We start from the raw sequence: 20,169 nt of genomic DNA on the forward strand, positions 1-20,169 counted from the left end.
ATCTGAAAAATGAATAGGTACCAACTGTTTGACTTACAAGAGCCACTCAAGACTATAAGACTTACAGTTTATCATTGCTATGATAGATCAAGAAGTGTTTTCAGGGTTTCTGTTCAGTCCTGTAAAAATGAAGGTGTGGTGCCGAAGCAGTTCTCATGTCTGATCTAGACACCTGCAATTTAAGTTACACCATAATTGAGTTTATACTTTTTTAATCATCATTAGTTGTAGTGATTAGTATATTGTCATACCAGGTCCAAGCATAGTTTTACGAAAATGCTCTTAAAGCACTTTTAGGCTGGTCAAACATTTTGGCATATTGACCACCATTTCAAACTGTTCAGGCTTTGCTGAGCTACTGTGCTAAAAGGCCTGCATTTTATTAATCTTACTGCATTTGTAATGACACGCTACGTTTCTCTGTAATGCTAATCCAGGTAGATTTAGTCCCAATTTCTACATTTTATAAACGTTTATGTATCACATCAGCAGATATGTACATGAAAAATATTGAATATCGCTGCATCCCTACCACACACACAGAAAATATGCTAATGTTTCTGAGTAGTGCTGATCACAGTAGCTGTGCACATATAGATTTAAATAAAAAAAATGGTAAAGTACAACTCTGACATTTTGGCAGATCTTGCATTTCACTTGTGTGGCAAGTAATAGATTACAAATGGGTGACTTTAACTGATTTTATATTGGAAATGCTTCAAAGTTGAACATGTCTGTAATGCAGCCAAAATGTAAGAAATAACTTTCCAGAAAGCATGTTTGTAATACTTGGCATTGGAGCTTTTGCTCATGCTGGAGATCTACTAATTGAAAACAAGGTTCTCCATTAGTAGAAATAGTGATGAAAACCCAAAAACCAGTTACCACTGACAATGCCTATGCTTACATTTCGCTCTGCAAACTTTATATAGAAACGTTTTCATTCCAAATGTGTTTCAGCATCATAATAAGGCTGTACAGTGATATGCAAAAGTTTGAGTACTCGTGGTCAAATTACATGTTTTGTTGATTTTCTAAGTGAAAATATTTTAACACACCCTCTCCAGGAAACAAACTTTTTTTGCAAATAAACTGTAAAATCTAAAATATGAAATTGTTTCCACAGGCCATATTTTATGCACTTTCCCCAAAATGTTAAACTTAGCAAATAAACAGTAATTCTACATTAAAATGTGCAGAAGTGTGTTCTCTGTAAAAGATGTGTAACTTATTTTCACTAAGAAAATCAACAAAATGTGATTTGACCAGAGGCGCCCAACTTTTGCATACGACCACATGTTAAAATGTCAGAGTTGTCATTTAGAAGTTACAGAACAGCAAAGGAAAAAAATAATAATAGTCTAATAAAGATCTAACCTTTTTAGTAGTACCACTGTTATGGAACGTGTTCTTCCGTTTGGAGAATGCGGGTATATGTCCAGTACAAATTTCTTCTAGTTAGTCTAAGAGCCAGCAACATTAATTTACGCACAACCAATCAGCCTTGATCAAGAAGTCCATATGTTCACAAGGTAAAGTGTCAAGACAGCTAGAGCTTGTCAAGACTATGCAGCTAATATAATGTTTAGTTAATATTAAGGAACAAAAAGGGGAACTCCACCAATTTTTCAAAATTTCTGCATGATTTAATGGTTAAGATGTGAACAAATTCATTCAGAGTGGTTTGGTGTAAAATGCTTTGTTCTAGAGAAACTTGCAGAGTCAGAATTGTTCACAGTGGTGATGATATGAACTAGACATTGTTTTACGGTAGTTTCGTGATAAAGTTTTACATCAAACCACTCTGAATGAATTTATTTACATCTCAATGATTGAATTATGCAAACATTTTGAAAAATCAGTGGAATTCCCCTTCAACATTAGTAGATGTAGACGATTTCATGGAGAGTAGAAGTAAAGGTTCACAGAGATCTGTGTTCTGGATGAATGTCTTTCTTTAGGACGGGTGCAGCAAGTAACTTAAGTGACCTCCCATTACCCTCATTGTTACAAGCCTTGTAGACAGCAGTGAGCCTGTAATATGGACGTACAAGCAAAATGAATACCTTTCAAAACACAAGTGCAGTAGTGACCTCATATGATACTTGACGTTCAATCTTTCATTGTGGCCACAGAAATAAAAAATATTTCCTCTAGTTTAGGACTGTCTCTATTTTGTTTTAGCACTTTATATGATCTCAGAGGTGCCACAACCCTCCAGGCTAACATTTGGAAAATAATCATCGTTTAGACATTGACAAATGAAGCTTACACTGAAGTACACACTTAAAAAAGATGTTCTATCAGTTCTATACAGAACCATTTTATGGTTAAATGGTTCTTTGCATGGTGAAATTGTTCACCAGATTGATGGAGAATGTGTTGTGTATGGTTCTAAGTAGACCCTTCTTAAAAGTGCTTCTATATAGCACCAAAAAGGGTTACAAGCTTGACCTTGTAACAATAGCAGAAGCCTTTTTGGTGCTATACACAACATTCTCCATCGACCTGAAGAACCATTGCCTTTACTAGAGAACCTTTCGAAGAACTGTCTTTTTTTAAGTGTTTAGTGTAGACATATAGGCTGCTTAAAGTAGAGTTTATCTGTGAATGAATCTGTGGCATTACTGTATTTATTCTAGTTGGCTGTTTGTAGCTCCAGACTGAAATGAGGGTTTAATCAGCCACTTTAAGAGACGAACAGGACTCATCACTACTACTGTCACACGAAAAAGGACATCACCTTCACTACAGGCTACTTGAATCTCTGTAAATATTGCTTTGTAGAGTATGAGTGTTGTCTGTCTGCTTAAGTGAATGCCTTACTTGGATATCTTGGGCCAGGTTTCAAAAGACTTGAAATCTGCAGCTGTGCCAGCACCGGTGTGTTTATACAACTAGAAAACCGAACCTCAACTTGTACTTCATAATTATTTTTGTTTCTCTACAGTTTTTGTGCATCAGGTTTTATCTACTTCTGTTAGTATGGTCTGCCAAATTAGAGCCTACCCTTTTTGTTTTTTGTTTGTTTGTTTTTTTTCCAAATAAATTGCCAAGCAGTAAGATGTTGTTAGATGTGAGATGAGCTGAATGTAATACCTATAAACAGGGCACACTGGTGCATTCTGAATATTGTAACACTTTTTGGAAGCTTAAACAATCTTGAATGTATGGATAAGTATCTGGATTATCAAGTACAGTGTCAGTAGACTGCTGGTGTGTTGCTTAACCCTGTTCCAAGTTCCCAATATTATATTGAAATATTTGGAATGTCTTATTTGACAGTTACCCAACTCACATCAGTCCTTTACTGTTTATGTAGGTATTTATATTATTTATCTATTTTGTGTTTACTGTGAGAATGTTGTCAGCTCTTGTTTGGATTTTAATGTATGGATGTATGAGTGTGTTAATGAAAATGTGGTAGAATAAAGGTGTTACTGTTCATAGTTGCATAATTATTCATGGTTAAAACCCTGCAAAGAAAACTTACAGGCTGCACTGAACAGGCATCCCATCAGTGAACAACAGAGTCCAACACCTTGATAAGGGGAGAAAGTAGTTTTAATTTCACTGTTTTAAATCAAGGATCCAAAATATACATTTGAAGATACTCTATAACCCATCTATAGCAAAAAAATCAAATCTGTACAAAACATACAACTAATTATTACTTTTAGATACAGAAGGTGCAACACTGCAATTATGTGACATTTGGTTGGACAGTGATGGAAAATGAAAAATATGAAGCCTAAGTAGAGGCCAAGGATAACAAAGATGGTTAGTGTTTTCAGTCCGCCAACATGCATGATTGACCTCACAGAGGGTTTGATAATTAACTGATGTTTTCAATCAGAAGTCTTTGTGCAGGGCAAACACTACACTGGAATGTTATGAAGGGCTGTAGTATAATGCTTTTATGACTAGGGGTGGGCAATACAGCAAAAATACAAGATCATAGTAACTTAAAGACATTATCATAATGCAGGGTATGTATCACACTACTTAATTCTTCTGAGGTTTTAAGTTAGAACTGATAGAATGCCCCAGCATTTCCTCAGTTAAACAAAATTAAAAAACATTAAAAACTATGAATTCAATGTTTTTTATTGAACATTTCAAATTGGTGTGCTGCAATAAATTCAATGAAACAAGCTTTCCTGCTCGCTGAGTAATGAAACATGCAGTTGTTCAATGTTTTTAAGTACTGTGTATATCTACAATATGCTTATAAAAGCATACTGTAGTGTGTGATGTAATATAACAATATGATTTAATATTGTCATATTTCCCACCCCTAATTACAACCATAATCTGAATATCAATATGCATGGATACAGAAATTGTTGAGGATGCTTACAAAAAAAAGCAAAATAATGTCAGTGTCTGCATGGTTATGAAATCTGATACTTCCTCTGGCTAAGTTTTAATCTATTTGAGGTTCTCAGGTCACTGCAAACAGCAGCACACCTGACGCTTTCTTTGGTATTGCTTAATAATTACACACGTCTGTACAAGTTCTAATTGTAGTGGTTGTAGCTCCTGGAGCGCGCAGATCTTTCACAAGAGAGAAAACCAAATAATGGCTGTCTCTGCCTCTTGTGTGTATGTCCTAGTAAATGTCTTACCTCAGTTAGGAGCAAGATAAAACGATTATTCATGTGGATTGTGAGAGACAACACAAACTTTATGAGCTTTAACAGAACAGGAAAGTTAATCGTCATACAGGTAATGCACATAATTTGGTACTTCAGAACAGAAAGCAGAAACCCTGAAAAACGTGACTCGTCTATTACAAAATAAATTAACCCTTTCAGCGTTCTCCGACTTAATTCATCATCTCTTCCCAGCCGTCCACCAGCTCTGTCCTTGCTGCTTCACAACAGCCTGTTTTTCTTGAGGGCTGAAGTGAAGGATGGTCAGGATGGCTGTGAGTGTTTGCTGACGCCCTCTAGAGTCCTGGAGCGTGAGGAACCTGTAGATGACATTCTTAAGATATTCCAAGTTGGCTCCATCTCTGCCCTGGTCGCGAATACGCTTGTCCAGTTGCGCCCGTATCTCGGCCACCTCCTCTTCATGTCTCTCACCGTTAGCGATCAACTTCCCTTGCAGCTGATGCAGGTCTTCCTCCAGCCGATGCTTCTGTTTGCGCAAGGCGGCAATCTCTACCTCCTTCCGGGCCAGCTGTTCAGCATACAGCAATAAAGTGGGCTCATTTGGGCCAACTAGCTTCAGCGCCTGAGCAATGATCTCACTCTCTTCATGAGCAGGATCACCACCTTCTACGTCATCTCCATCCACTCCACCTCCTCTCTCTGCTGTGCCATCACCTGCGCTCTGCCTTCGAAGGCCAATCATTGTAGTGGCTCGGAGCTGTTCCAGTTCGAGGTCCTTCTCTGCGAGAAGGGCCATGGTGCGATCCCTCTGCTTGTGCATCTCTTCCTCCAGACGTAGGAAGTTCTCTCTGTGTTGAGCATCCAGTTTCTCCAGCTCCTGTTTATGGGCCTGCTGAAGGGCCATCAACCCCTGCTGGCGCTCCTCCAGCTCTCGCTTGTGCCGGGCCTCGGCCTCGTCAGAGTGAATGCGCAGGTTGATGTATTTCTCTTTCAGTTCGGCCAGCTGGTCACGGGCCTCCTCAAGCTCCTTGGCTTGGTTGCCATCTTTTGTGTTTTTGTTCTTCAGAACCACTTGTGCCCGTACTTTGTAACGCTCAAACTCCTCCTTCAGCTGACGCAGCTCTTGCTGGTAATACAGCACTGAAGCCTTCTCTCCGTCCGAGACTTCACCTCCTTGCACTGTATCCCCCTCTATCAGCTTCTCAATCTCTAAAGTTTGGTCCTGAGACCTTTGTGCAGCCAGCTGTAGCAGCTTCTTCACTTTCTCCAGCTTGTCTTTAAGCACATTCACGTCTAGGTTTGTTTCATCAATACCAAGGTCCGACGTGGTGGTCCTAGTGCTGACTGCGATGGCCAGAGTCTTGTTCTCCGTGTCCAGCTGAAGGATGCGCTCCCGTAGCCTCTGAGCATTCTGTTGGTCTTTTTGCCTGGCCTTCTCGCAAGCACCCAGTAACTCCGACAGCTCAGAGACCCTCTCCTCAAGACTGGCCACTCGCGCCTCCTCCAACTGTGCCCGCTCCCGCAAACGCTCTTCTGTCTGAGCAACCTGCAAAGATATGTGTATAAAACGCTATTACATAAATCTTGAATACATTTCATTTTTCATTCATACAGAGCAAAAAAAGGTATGGAAAGGAGATGTTACCTATAAAAATGGACAAAAATACTGCTACTTCTAAAGTTCTTAGCTCTGCTATATACTTTAGTCTATTTTTACAGTACGATATATAATATTTACAATGTCATACATTGTCAGAATCTATGTAATCAAGTCTATTTGAGATCAAATAGACTACTCAACAACTTGATGCCATTTGAAACAAGTGCGTCATGAATTAAACAAGTGGTTTGAACAATGCCAAACAGTGACTATAAGCTTCTATCACTTGCTAGCAACATTACTCCCATCACACCACTGAAAAACTAAAGGAGCAAACTTCAGGTACCAAACATGTCTGGGCTGATTGACAATATTTGGGATTTGGATGAAACTGGATTTCTAGGTGAATTATTGCACATTTCTCAAGTGATCATAAGCTCACATTTAATTCAAATCTACATAATAGTTGTAAGTGAGGTATAAAATGACAGCAGGACTATCATTCATTAAAGCCATACCTTCCTAATCTCATGCTGAATCTGTTGATTAAAGTGTGCTTTGAGGTCAGCAATCTCTTGCTGCAGCTCCTCCACCCGTGGATCAGGCTTACTCCTCTCACTCTCTGAGGCCTGTAAACTCTTTCTCAGCATCTCACAATCCTCAGCCATCTTCCTCAACTGTTCCTCACAATCCAGCCCCCTGTCAGCAGCTTTCATGGCTTCCACCAGGGATTCTCTGGTATCCTCCAGTTTGAGTTCAGCATCTTGCCTCAAGCTCCTCTCCTCCTGCAGGAGTTTCTGAAGCTCGCGGAGCATGTGGGCATGATCGCCCTGCTCCTGCTCTCGCTCGTGCTGCTGCGTGATGACGCGGGCCTTGCTCTCCACAAGCTGCTCCTGTAAAGCCTGGAGCTCGTTCTGGTGCTGCTTGTGGGCCTCCTCCATCTTCCCCTGCATCTCCTCCAGCTCTTGCTTCATCTTCCGCTTGTCTGCTTGGTAGGAAGCCTCCATCCTAGACTTTTCCTGAGTGACTGTGGCCAAGGATGTCGTCAAAGTAGACAACTGGGTCTTGAGCTGCATCACCCGACGGTCCGTCTCAGCTACTGCTGAGGCAACAGGTTGCTCTATACCAGTACTGCTGCTGGAACTGACACCACTCTCCGAACCGCTTGCCTCCTCTGACTGCTGGATGACAGAAGGCACTGCAGACCCTGGCACAGCTCCTTCTGCAGGGCCACTCTGGTCCTCCTCTGCAGGGTCTCCCTTAGTGCTGTTACTGGTCACGCTGGTGGCTGTGTCAACAGAAGCTGCAGTGTCCACGCTGTCCTCACTGTGAAGGGAACAGTGGTCATCTGCAAGGTCAGTGGGTACTGGGCACTCTGTTTGGCCACTGCATACACCGGAAGATGGGTCATTGCTGTGCAGACTTATATCCGCCTCCTGAGATACAGTGAGGACTTTTAGGCTAGCTTCCAAAGCTTCTTTCTCCTTCAGTAAACTCTTATAGGCTCTGACAACATCTTTAAATCGAGTCTGATATTTGAGGAGCTCCTTCTTCTGGGCCTCTATTGTCTCAAGCAGTTCTTTCTTGCTTGGGCCTCCCCCAAAGCTCATACCAAACTTCTCCATGATGAGGATGCAGTCACAGTGGTTTCATAGTCAAACCTGCAAAACAGGTAAACCTGTAGAGGCGTAAAAGAGCAAGTGGAAATGTGATCGTAACTACAAAGCTGATTATTTCAACAAATATTTAGTTTGTCAATAATGTAATGAATGCTTCAAGCCAAGTGGTCCACAGTTCTTCTCCTGGGGTTACTATGCATTTTACACTTTAGCATTTCCCCACTCTGACCACTAAATGAATTTCAAAATGCATTGAAATAAAAAGTTTTATGTGGCATTTAAATAGTGTTAAAGTTTCAAAACAGTGAAATGAACAGTCCATATATTGAAACTAAGTTGCAAAAACAGCACTTTTTGAATTCAATACATTTAAATAGGTGCACTTGTTAAGCCTTCCAGCCCATTCACACTGAAGTTATATTGTTTCAGCCCGCACTGCTCTTTCAATGAGGCACATTAGAGAAGCCAATCAGAATAGAGTCGATTTACATATTTACATATGTCAGTCGCATTAAAACAAACAGCCTGTTTAAAGGGATAAGGAGACGGTGAAAACTGCCACATAAAAGTGAATGACAGATTTTGGTACATAAGCCTACACAACTATCATTCATTAAAAAAGTAAAACACAAGAAAAACGTAAGATACGAGCCCTTTAAACTGAAAAAGCAAACATCTGCAAATTACAACAGAGCACAAACTGCAGCTGTAATTGTGGTACTCAGTTATTTAACTGGACAAATCTGCCCTAATTAGTAAATCGGGGTTTGCTCAACACGTTAATGAAATCTTACGTGTAAAAATCCCCCCTCTCTCTCTCTCTCTCTCTCTCTCCCCCTCTCTCTCATCACTGTCCTCGGTTTACTAGCTAGTTGGTGTAAGCGGACCGCTGTTATCATAACACTTAGCCAGCTAGCTACACCAAAGGCTAACGAAAACAAACCCAGAGGACAGTCTGACACCGGAGAGCACGACCTCACAGTCTCACCAGCAACACCGGAAGCACATTCTTCACATTATTCTGCAGTTTAAAATGATTAAAACCGGTACCTAAAGAGTAAAAGTCTGTCAGCAACGTGTCAACAGCACTCCGTCTCTTCCTGTTTCACTCACAGACTCACAGGACGTGACGTCCTCAACACTTCGGCCTGATATTGCTGTTTAAAATCACTACCGCCTTTTCTTTACGTTCTTTTAAATACAGATCCAAAAGTCGTTGGTGCGCGCGCGTTCATTCCTTACATTCGTCAAGACAATCATATGTAACTATATGTGTGAGTTCGTCAGGACTGTCGACTCCGAGTCCGAGTCCAAGCGAAGGAAATTAACGGAGTCGATTCCAAAAGTCGATTCCACACAATCGTTTTATCGATTCTCGATTCCTGAAAGTAAAACGCAGGAAAAGAGATCTGACGACATAAAAGTACAATATCAAGTAGTCCTATATAATGACAAGAGATTTACTGAATACTGAAAACTGATATACGGCAATATGTGGGTTAATATATGTCATAAATTAGCATGGATGGATTTCCCTTTGATCCAACTTATATTTATCTTTATATGAACATATATGTGACATATATACTAACTTATTAGGAATTGCTCACTGTCAAATATAGGACGTACATTTCAGCCATATATAGATGTTCAACAATATAGCCTATGATAGAAAATTATTAATATGTGGAGGCCATACATTGCTCATATGTGCCAACTTCGTGTTATATAAGGTCTTAGGTATCTTCCTAGTTTCTTCCACATACTTCCTAATCAAGTTAAAATTCGTATAATACTTTTATAATTAACTAAACCCCAAAAGAATGCACATTATACAATGAAAGCGTTAAAAAATGAAATAAAGACGAATATTGTTCCTAGACACATTAAAATCTTCGAAGGCACATTAAATTTAATTTAAAAGCACAGCTTAGTAACTGTTCTGGAATGTACTTAACCATGTATTTGATATGTATGATCCGTATATTATGCATATATGTCCAATATTTGATACTTTCATATGTGTACACAGCATGTACGTACATATATATGCTTGACACGTCATGATATATACATGTATCAGATTTCTGTATGGGCCACCTCACTTGTTCTGAGGTTCTAACTAAATTGATTTCTCTGTCATCTTCGTGTAATAAGATGTTTTTCACTTTGTGCAAAGTAAAATCCAGCCTAGTCTGCTGTGTGTTTTGTGTAGGTTGTCTAGAGAGCAGAACATTTCACTCTGCGTGCGTGTAAATCGTGTTCAAAGTTTTGGAGTCGACTCTCGAATCGGAGAATCGAATCTCTTTGAGATTGACTCCCAGCCATGGCGTGACTTTTTCTATTCCTTTTCAGCATCAAATGTGATAGAACAGCATGAGCAACTTCAGTGAGAATAATTAGATCAAAATACATATCCTAACTAAGTCAGGCTTTGACTTAACACTTTAACCCTGTCATTTTGCTAAATGGGTTCTAGGTTGTGTTTTTTTTTTGATGTCAATATTAACATTATGGATGTAATCCATAACTACAAACATAAAAAAATGTCCACCTTGAGCAAGATCCTAAACAAGTTTTTTTTTAGGAGGAGGAGGCCATGCAAGTGTAACTTTGAAATATTCTTTATTCTTAACTTAATTCACTTTTATATCTCAAGTCTAGTCAGGTGGTCTTTATTGTCATTCCACAATATAACTTGTATACATTGTAATGAATGTCCATTTTATCAGCTCCACTTACCATATAGGTGCACTTTGTAGTTCTACAGTTACAGACTGTAGTCCATCTGTTTCTCTGCATACTTAGCCCCTTTTACCCTGTTCTTCAGTGGTCAGGACCTCCACAGGGCCACCACAGAGCAGGTATTATTTGAGTGGTGGATCATTCTCAGCACTGCAGTGACACTGACGTGGTGGTGGTGTGTTAGTGTGTGTTGCGCTGGTCTGGAGACACAGCAGTGCTGCTGGAGTTTTTAAACACCTCAGTGTCACTGCTGGACTGAGAATAGTCCACCAACCAAAAATATCCAGCCAACAGCGTCCTGTGGGCAGTGTCCTGTGACCACTGATGAAGGACTAGAGGATGACCAACACAAACTGTGCAGCAGCAGATGAGCTATCATCTCTGACTTTACATCTACAAGGTGGACTGACAAGGTAGGAGTGTCTAATAGAGTGGACAGTGAGTGGACACAGTGTTTAAAAACTTCAGCAGCACTGCTGTGTCTGATCCACTCGTACCAGCACAACACACACTAACACACCACCACGTCAGTGTTGCTGCAATCCTGAGAATGACCCACTATCCAAATAATGCACTGAAATGGAAATTGTAGACCAATACAAATATCCGAAATTTTTCATGTTCATATCTGCTGATGCTGCAGCTGATGCATAAACATTTATAGAACGTAGATATTGGGCTTAATCCACCTGGAGTAGTATAACAGGAAAAAAGTCAGCATCGCCTAAACATCCTGGTCTTCCAGAGTAAAATAAATACTTCAGCAAATGTTGGTTTAAAATATTGCTCTAAACCTAAATCTAAACATCTGTTGGATATTTTTAAAGCAAATATTTGCTGATGTCGGTACATGAAAATGAATTTATAACATAAATCTGTTTTGAATATCAATTTTACATCAAAGACCTATTTGTGGTCAGGAAAAGTATCTGTAGAATCTCATTTGTTTTCTCTCTAGGATGTAAGTGCATATTTTTAGTTCGTTCTGAATGTAATAATATAATAAGAAGATAATTGCTCATAGTTTTAAGCATTGTATTTTACATACTACCTCAGAATGCCACTCCAAGTTTTCATACTCTATGACTCTATGAACTGTCACTGAACTGTCAAAGCGCTAAACTTAGAGAAAGAGCAGATTGGACAGGAGCAGAGAGGAACAGCAGCCAAAAAAGCTGAAAGGAAACTAAGTGGAAGACAAAGATGTGCTGGACAAATATTTCATTTGGGGGTAAGTTACTCTGACAGTATTTGCTGGGCAGCATTTGGATGAACGTTGCAGTAAGTTCCTGTTCTGAAACATTTCCGCCACATTTCTTCCTCATTTTCCTCCAAGGGTCACTTCTTCCAGATGGTTCTATTAGACTCTTTGTCTCTTCTGTCTTGAAGTTGGTCATTCCATAATTTCCCAGCTGAAGGATCCATTCCATTAGTCTATGAAGGACCTTCAGTCACACTGTACACTTAGATTAGTTGACTTTACTATAAAAACATCACACAAACGTATTGCCTCAAAAGAATCAATTAAATTTACTTAACAGGCTCAAGCTTAAATAACTTTATGTTTGAGTTACAGTTTCTGTCTAATTTTCAGTGGTCGACATTTTTGGTGCAAGTAAGGTTAACTCAAACAGCCCAATAATTATAATGGTGTCTGGCAAGGCTCATGTTGTGCTTTCTCTAGAATTAGTTAGGATAACTTGTATCACATACTCTCTCTTGTGTACAACCCTGTTTGCCAAAAAGTTGGGACGCTGTGCAAAATGTAAATAAAAACCAAATGAAATGATATGCAAATCATTTAAACCCTACATTTAATTGTAAATAGTACAAAGTCAACATATCAAATGTTGAAATTAAGAAATTTTAATTGTTTTTTGAAAAGTAAATGGCCACCAGCAACATATTCCAAAAAAGTTGGGACAGGGGCATGTTTACCACAGTGTTACATCAGCTCTTCTTCTAAAACTGTAAGCGTTTGGGAACTGAGGAGACCAACTGCTGTAATTTTGAAAGTGAAATGTTTCCCATTCTTGCTTGATATGGCTTTTAACTGACTTGGACTTCAGGCTAAAATTCTTTTGCCTTGAGTGACTCTATACTTTAATTATGCATATTTTTGTCAAATAAATGACTGAACATTCTATTTTGTCACTACCAAAATAATCATAACACTACAGAAACTTTACCAAATGTTTCAGTAGTGACATTTTTAGCTTATTTTGAGCAGAACTCAAAATGCTAGCCAGTACATGACTAGCAAACACACCAATGAACTGTTATACATGCTGCAAATCATAGTATTTTCATTAAAACACAAAAACCTTTACTTTTACTATTTTTCAGATATTTGGACACATTTACTTCAAAACAATGAGATCTAACTGGTCATCATGTGGCCATGAGGGACAGGGATGCAGTCTCACTCACTTTGGCCACACCCCTGCTCCAAAAAGATCTAAAATGATCCATTTTGAGCTCAGGCTTACTTTAAGGTTAGTGGTTGGAACAGGCAGACAGACACACAATCCTTTTAGGTTCTAAAGGCAAGATACTGGTGTTTTGATACAAAGAACACCCAAAACTATAAAGCACACCAGTTTCTTTATTAAGTACTTTATTCAGCATCTATATCTTTTAGATCAACAACAATAACCCTGTGCATGGGTTCAGTACTGTTAATAAAATGCAGCGCATGGAACATCTCAGTTATTTCTGGGACTGACCCAATTGAGATCACCATCTTGTGACATCTCTTACAAGTTACTTGCGACTTCCAGCTTGCTACTAGCGCCTGGAATAATACTTTACTCAGAAAAAAAACAGAAGTAGAAGTAATATTAAATAGTGAAAGTAAAAATTAGATCATGAAATAGAAAATTCTTTAAACTGATTCATGAGGTGATAAAAATGCAGTGACTTGATAGAGATTTTTTTCTTAAATAGAGAAATTTGCTACTTTTAACTCCTGGAAGAGCTGAAAAACTAAAACATTAGCTTGACCTGATGAGCTGTATAGTTCAGCATCCCCACATACCTATAATAATGCAGTTTAGTGCCATCATTATCAGGAAATGCCACATGCCTGTAAGTCACTTCCTCAGTGGTTAGATGTCACTCGGACAGCGTTTAACATAATCCAAAATGTGTCATCAGCTCATTAAACAGGGAGCTGAATCAGTCAAACTGTCTAAAATTCTTCATAAACAGTTCAATAGATAGAGTAAGGCAGCCTACCCACTGATGTTTGACAAAAGTGAGGCATTGTTAGTTATCAGTAAAATGTCACAGGCATGTGCCATATTTCTGTGAAGAGTGAACAGTGAGTTAGGCCACATGTTCATGGCATTAGTAACAACAGCTCAGGGAAAAACACAACTGAAACCTTTTAAATACAATGATTCTAACTCACAGTGTACAAAGAGCACACTATGAGAAAAGTGTTGGGCATGAGGGTTTTGCTTAAACTCGTATCGGTATTATGTTTATATTGTATTTTAGTATTTTAATCAGAGGGCACTCAATCAGTGTGAGTATGAGAGTAGTCCGTTAACATGTAACTCTTCTCACTTCTAGACATTCACAGGTTCCCGTTGGTTGTTCTGTCGTTTCACTACAAAGACCTTCTGTCCGGAGATTGTCACTGCATAAACGTAGTCCTCAAATATCACTGTGGGAAAAAATGAAAGAGTGATATTTTTATATAACTATCTTGTGTCCTCTTAGCACTTCTTAGAGAGTATAAAAACTAGGGATGTAACGATACACTCAGCCCATGATTCGAATCAATTCTCAATACTGGATTCATGATTCAGTATTCATGCAATATTTTGAACAAAACTTGATAAAGCAGATTGATGACTATGAAGAAAATTGATGACTATAATAAAAACTAGTGCTGGGAGGGAGGAGGAATGCTAGACTTGTTGAGTTGTTGGTTGTGTTGACTGTTCATCATAGCAATCTTTGGTGTTTGGGTGTAAAACAATGCAATTGCATTAAAGCTGCACTACGCAGGTTTTGGGGATTTGGAGACCTCTCTGGTGGAAATGTGGAATTGCATGCAACATGAGGAAGAACATTTGTAATATAGGTTGTGCTTTGGACTCCTTCTCCGAATGGATGACCCTGAGGATTGCATGTGCACTGAAAGTGTTCAAGGGAACTCAGTCAAAATTTAGTGAAATGTGTCTTCTGAGATTATGAGCAAATTATCTACTGTTGTCATTATATCTTCTTCAGTATAATGCTGATTTTGCATTTGAGACCTAAACATTGAGCAAAACCTTTTTTTTCTGTGCGCGTGAGGTTAACACGTAAAGACATATGCCATAGTCGAAAAACTCCCATGAAATCTGACCCAACACCTCTCAATTTTAGACGACTTTTCAGTCTTTAAAGGGCGACTCGCAACAACAAATACATGCTGAATTTTAGTGTGATTTTTTTCTCCTTACTCAGTAATGCTACTTCATCAACTTAAACAAAAAAAACTGGTATAGCGCAGCTTTAAATAGCATAATTAATATTCCACAATGCACACAGTCACTGTAATATCATGCTGTCATGGCACATTGTTATACTTCTAATAGAGACCCAACAGTGATTCACGATCACTCACCTGACATGCGTTTAAAAGGCGGCTCTGCTGCTCCGTGAAGCCTGAACCGACATGCTGTTCGGACCATCTGCATGATCACTCCTGCGGTGTGCTCATCGTTCTCCAGCTCTCCTGAAGACTAAGAGAAACAGCACAAAGAGCCTTCTGTGAACTCTCAAAACACAATGCTTATGAAGCCAATCCTATTACGTTTTGTGCCCTTTTAAATGTGCTAGAAAAGACCCCTAAAAGAGGCAGCATTTCTGCATAACCTATTAAAATGTAAACAGTCTTTCAGAGTGGTTTGATGTGAAATGGTGCATTACAGAGAAATGTAAGGACTAAGATTTCTTTACAGCTGTGCTTATAGAAACCAGGGGTCATGATGTCTACACAATATAGCCATTTTATTTACTATACAAAACAACCAGTGGACAAACATGCACCTTTTGCACCTTTTATATGTAAAAAGTGGTAAAACAAAAAAAAATGGGTATTGGGTATATGGGTAATCTACTGAGGACTGCATTACAACACCCTGTGTGTACCTCTGAAATAAAAAAATATATGCTTTAGACAAAACCTTATCTCAAAACTATTATAGCCATCAGGCAGCAAAATCTGACCTATTTTATTTAAAAACTTTATGAGGCGGAGCTTTTATGACGTTAAACTCTTCAGATGTCTGGTTCCTATCACCACCATTGTGAACGATTCTGAGTTGGTACGTTTCTCTAGAACAAAGCATTTTACATCTAACCACTCTGTGTGACTTTGTTTACATTTTAACCATTTAACATTCATTTTAAAAAATGGATGGATATCCCCTTTAATGTGTGAAGACTCACTGCAAGTACGCCGTCCTCACTGATCACCAAATACCCTATCTGGTCAGGTATCCTCTCCAAACCCTGAGTCAGTGCTGTGGTCTTCCGCGAGGAAAAGAGAGAGAAAGAGGGTAAGAGCAGGAGAAACTCTTTTCCATGAAAAAAACGCTGACTTCATGAGGCAAATAGCAATTAAGCAGTGCTTAAAGAGGGAATAACAGCGTTTCCCAGCTCCAGTGCTGTGGTCCACATGTACTAGTTACTATGTTTTCACTGCTCACACACTGATTCAGTTCCAGCAGGTCTGATCACTGCATTAATGTGCAGAAAAACACAGACAGCTCAGCTGAACCACAGCGAAGGAGATAATAAACAGGTCTCTCTCACACACACACACACACACACACACACACACACACACACACACACACACACACACACATCTGACAGCACACGACACACTCCGCACAGCTTCAACCGACAGAACACACACAACAACACTGCTGTTCAGTTAAATGTCCAATAAGAATCCCAACATAAAGAAAAACACAAACCATTTTCAGCTCGCTCCGCGGATCAGGAAGCGCCGCAGATGATTATTTCCCGTCTTGTGCGTCTCACGTGACGGTCGAGTTTTCTTCTGCAGTGCCGAGTCACATAGTGTACGAGCACAGCGCCACCCGCCGACAGAATAAAAGTCCTACCACTACTGCTATTATTATTATTATTATTATTATTATTATTATTATTATTCTAAAAATATATATATTTTTATTTGTTATTTAGTCATTCAGCAGACGCTCTCGCAGATACAAAGTAACCGAGACTGCAAGAATCTGTGACCTAAGAGGCAGAAGCCATAGCACAGCTTAATCTAGTTAAATTAATAAATCCAAGTGTAGACAGTGAGGAGAATGAATAAAGTACATTTTTAAGTAATGAAACAAAGCGGTAAAGTGCAGAGGACTGAAAAGAAAAAAGGCGATTCTGAAGAGGCAACAGTTTAACACCGCATTGCACTTAATTCCTGAATCACCTCCGTCGTTTCTCTTAAACACCTTTGTGTTATATTATTAAAAATGTCTTTTTATACTCAGCTTCGGCATACAACATAAACAATTAATAATCAATACATTCGATGTAAATGTAAATAACCAAGTATTTCAATTACTGAAAACGTCTCCATTATTGTACTAATTTACTTAAATAAATATATGCAAATGACATATAATCATAACCACAATAATAATAATTGTTTATTTAGTCATTCCTTCATTTATATTTATTTATTCAATTATTGTTTATTAACCATTTTTGTTTTTTGTTTTTTTTTGTATAAGTAGCTTAATACGGCAACCGTGGTCTATTATTTTATTTATTTATTGTTTATACTGTTATTTTGTTTTATTTATTGCACTGACAGTAGTGTTTAATGACAGTAACTGATCCTGTAAGCTGTATTTCTGTCCCGTTTCCCCAACACGAGGCCGAACTGCGTGTCAGAGGAATGTCCTGAGTTTCAGAAGCTCACCGTGGTGTGTGACCTGTTTCAGCAGGAGTGCTGATCTACAGTCGGCTTCTGAGACCAAAACGGTCACAAATCCGGGAGAGATCTGATCTGAGATCAGCCCTCGGACTCCGGACGGCCTTCAGCTCCGGAGCCTGAAGCGGAAGTGAGGCAGTCAGCTGACTGTAGCATGTGATCCAGAGGGGGAACAGACAGACAGACAGCAGCTCAGTCTTTCTGTTATTTTATTTAGATATCGTCTCTGGGCTTCGCTGCGCTGAACAGTGATGGCTGGACGGGGTAAACTGATCGCCGTGATAGGAGATGAAGACACCTGTACCGGGTTTCTGCTCGGGGGGATCGGAGAGCTGAACAAAAACCGTAAACCCAACTTCTTAGTGGTGGAGAAGGACACCAGCATCACAGAGATCGAGGAGACCTTCAAGTGAGACCTTCTTCTTCCTCTCAGCCAGACTGTGTCGGGTTTTGACCCATGAGTTTTACTCCCTTGTGTAAAATATGAAATATAGCTGTATTAGTATTGTCTGTAGTGTTGCTGGTATCGCGCTTTAGGTCTTCTCTCATTAGCTTAGCTGCCTGGTTAACCTCAGATCCATTTCCATAAGCGCGGCTAACAGCAGCAATAGCGGCGGTGCTAAACCATTTCCAGCTGAGCTGGTCCTGTCAGTCGGCCCGCGTCTCTTTAGCGTAGCTAAATAACTAAAGAAAACTCGGACCCTCCTTTCACTGTATTACTGAACCTCTAAACAACAGCTGATAATAGAAATACAGTCATTACACAGCATTAGTGGAAAGGCATTATTGTGAAATCACTAACTGTCACTGAATTATGTGGAAGTGCTTAGTTCGTATGAGATCAGAGCTGCTCAAGGTCGAACGGTGTAAATTTATATTTTTACACACTGAAAACTCAGTGGCCAGTTCCTTATTCAAAATTTCCGTCCCACCTTAAATAGTGCAGTTATGAGAGATGCTTAAGGCCTAACGTTGTAGATTTATACTGTTGAATTGGCCAGTTTTTTAATTAGAATATTCCGTTCCACCTTAAATAGTGCTGCAGTATTTGTAACTGCTGCACTATTTAAGGTGGGATGGAAAATTTGAACAAGAAGCCGTCCTTAGCTTCTTTTGGATATTGCTACTCTCAGACATTCAGTCTAGATGTTTATGTGAATATGTTTGTCCTGTACGTAATGCTGTTTTGTTTGTTCATTGAAACAGAAGTTTCCTGGCTCGCAGTGACATTGGGATCATCCTCATCAACCAGTTCATCGCAGAGATGATCCGCCATGCCATAGATGCCCATATGCAGTCTATCCCTGCCGTGTTGGAAATCCCCTCGAAAGAGCACCCATACGACGCTTCCAAAGACTCCATCCTGCGCAGGGCTAAGGGCATGTTCTCTGCGGAAGATTTCCGATAAGACAGAGTCCTGGTGGGATCATGGCCTAGTCAGGAGAGAGGATGGGAGAGGGAGCATTGGGGACAAGTTTGCTGATAATGGGAAAAAGATTAAGAGCAGCTAAAAATCTGTTGGGATTTGTTGGGTCGCTCTCCCATGCCTTGCCTGGGCTAGGTTAAATCTTGAAAACTCCTGTCAGTGTATATTGTTAATGTGTATGTTTTTCAGTGTCTCTGTGTTATGTTTGAAGATTGGACATATGAAATGTTTACTGGTGCTCAGCTTGTGATGTAATTGCTGTTCAAAGTTGTGTTTTTATGGCACATAAAGACGTTTATAGCTTTGATTCACTTAACACATGTAAGTTATATAATTATATAATCCATACATCTTTAAGGGCACATAGGTAGTTTGTGCAATCGTAACATTCCTTATAATTAATTATAACATACCATAGAGTTCAATTAGATTTCAGTTACATTTGTGTAAGAAAATGATTCAGATGCTACTTGTTCAAACAAATGTCTGCTAACTTATTTGTTGAGAACTGTAAGAAACAGTCATGTTCATTAAAAAAGGATATCAAACCTGCCATCCTGCTAACAGTTTGTGTGATTGTGCACTTTCATTGCTTTATAGTGTGAACACTGCTGTTGTAAATAGTACAAATGTCAGGCCTAATGAAGTCCAATTACTGACTTCTCAGTGTAATGTCCTTGATGGATGCCAATCAGATAATGCAATTTAAAAAACAGACATGCTAAGAATGACGACTGTTTCTCTGAACTGGCGTCCTGTTTTAAGCATAGCACCAGATGTTCCTGGGAATGATCATTCAGATTCTGTGAGGGTCACGCGTTTATTATTCACCGTTTGCTTGATAGCTTTGTGGTTCAGCCCCTTGCTCTAAACAGGGCAGTTTTTCATGAGATTTGTGTCCTATAACATTTTAAATGGAAAATTACCTTTGATACAGTATTTTAGTCTTTTTCATGCCCAGGCTTGAAGCCACAATCGAATGCAGCATTATTCCTGCCTATGCGTTTTCCAAAATCTAGAAGGAAGAGATTGGAACCATGTTTCCTGCAGTATTTTGTCTCACTATTTGATGTTTGGGTTTCTGTTACTCATTCTGCATTCTCGAATGTAGATATAATACTAATCTACTCTGCAGTTTATTCTAGAGGACTACATCAGACGATTATCAGTGGTCAGTAAGGTGAGTACTGAGT

The 20,169-nt window shown here is 39.3% G+C and overlaps 3 protein-coding genes across 5 annotated transcripts; 1 reads left to right on the forward strand and 2 right to left on the reverse strand.

Moving 5' to 3' along the window:
• Positions 1-3,546: 3,546 nt before the first annotated feature.
• On the reverse strand, positions 3,547-9,149 carry gcc1 (GRIP and coiled-coil domain containing 1). Of its 3 annotated transcripts, none has more exons than XM_036576771.1 (3): positions 8,886-9,149; positions 6,735-7,877; positions 3,547-6,162 (listed from the first exon to the last, which is right to left on the reverse strand). In XM_036576771.1, exons 2-3 carry the CDS (start codon positions 7,839-7,841, stop codon positions 4,837-4,839), a joined length of 2,433 nt encoding a protein of 810 aa, XP_036432664.1. In that variant the 5' UTR covers positions 7,842-7,877; positions 8,886-9,149; the 3' UTR covers positions 3,547-4,836. The 3 variants fall into 3 exon arrangements, with proteins under 3 accessions (XP_036432664.1, XP_036432662.1, XP_036432663.1); XM_036576769.1 differs by having other exon boundaries at positions 6,735-7,894; XM_036576770.1 differs by having other exon boundaries at positions 6,735-7,894; positions 8,824-9,149.
• A 4,016-nt stretch (positions 9,150-13,165) lies between these two features.
• lamtor4 (late endosomal/lysosomal adaptor, MAPK and MTOR activator 4) lies at positions 13,166-16,675 on the reverse strand. Its single transcript, XM_036576774.1, has 4 exons — positions 16,562-16,675; positions 16,029-16,109; positions 15,202-15,319; positions 13,166-14,250 (listed from the first exon to the last, which is right to left on the reverse strand). The coding sequence occupies exons 1-4, from the start codon at positions 16,562-16,564 to the stop codon at positions 14,153-14,155; spliced, it is 300 nt and encodes a 99-aa protein (XP_036432667.1). The 5' UTR covers positions 16,565-16,675; the 3' UTR covers positions 13,166-14,152.
• A 1,017-nt stretch (positions 16,676-17,692) lies between these two features.
• atp6v1f (ATPase H+ transporting V1 subunit F) lies at positions 17,693-19,529 on the forward strand. Its single transcript, XM_036576775.1, has 2 exons — positions 17,693-17,959; positions 18,757-19,529. The coding sequence occupies exons 1-2, from the start codon at positions 17,802-17,804 to the stop codon at positions 18,956-18,958; spliced, it is 360 nt and encodes a 119-aa protein (XP_036432668.1). The 5' UTR covers positions 17,693-17,801; the 3' UTR covers positions 18,959-19,529.
• Positions 19,530-20,169: the final 640 nt, after the last annotated feature.

This window comes from Colossoma macropomum, unplaced genomic scaffold (assembly GCF_904425465.1).
Source record: "Colossoma macropomum unplaced genomic scaffold, Colossoma_macropomum, whole genome shotgun sequence".
In the NCBI taxonomy this organism is placed as follows: domain Eukaryota; kingdom Metazoa; phylum Chordata; class Actinopteri; order Characiformes; family Serrasalmidae; genus Colossoma; species Colossoma macropomum.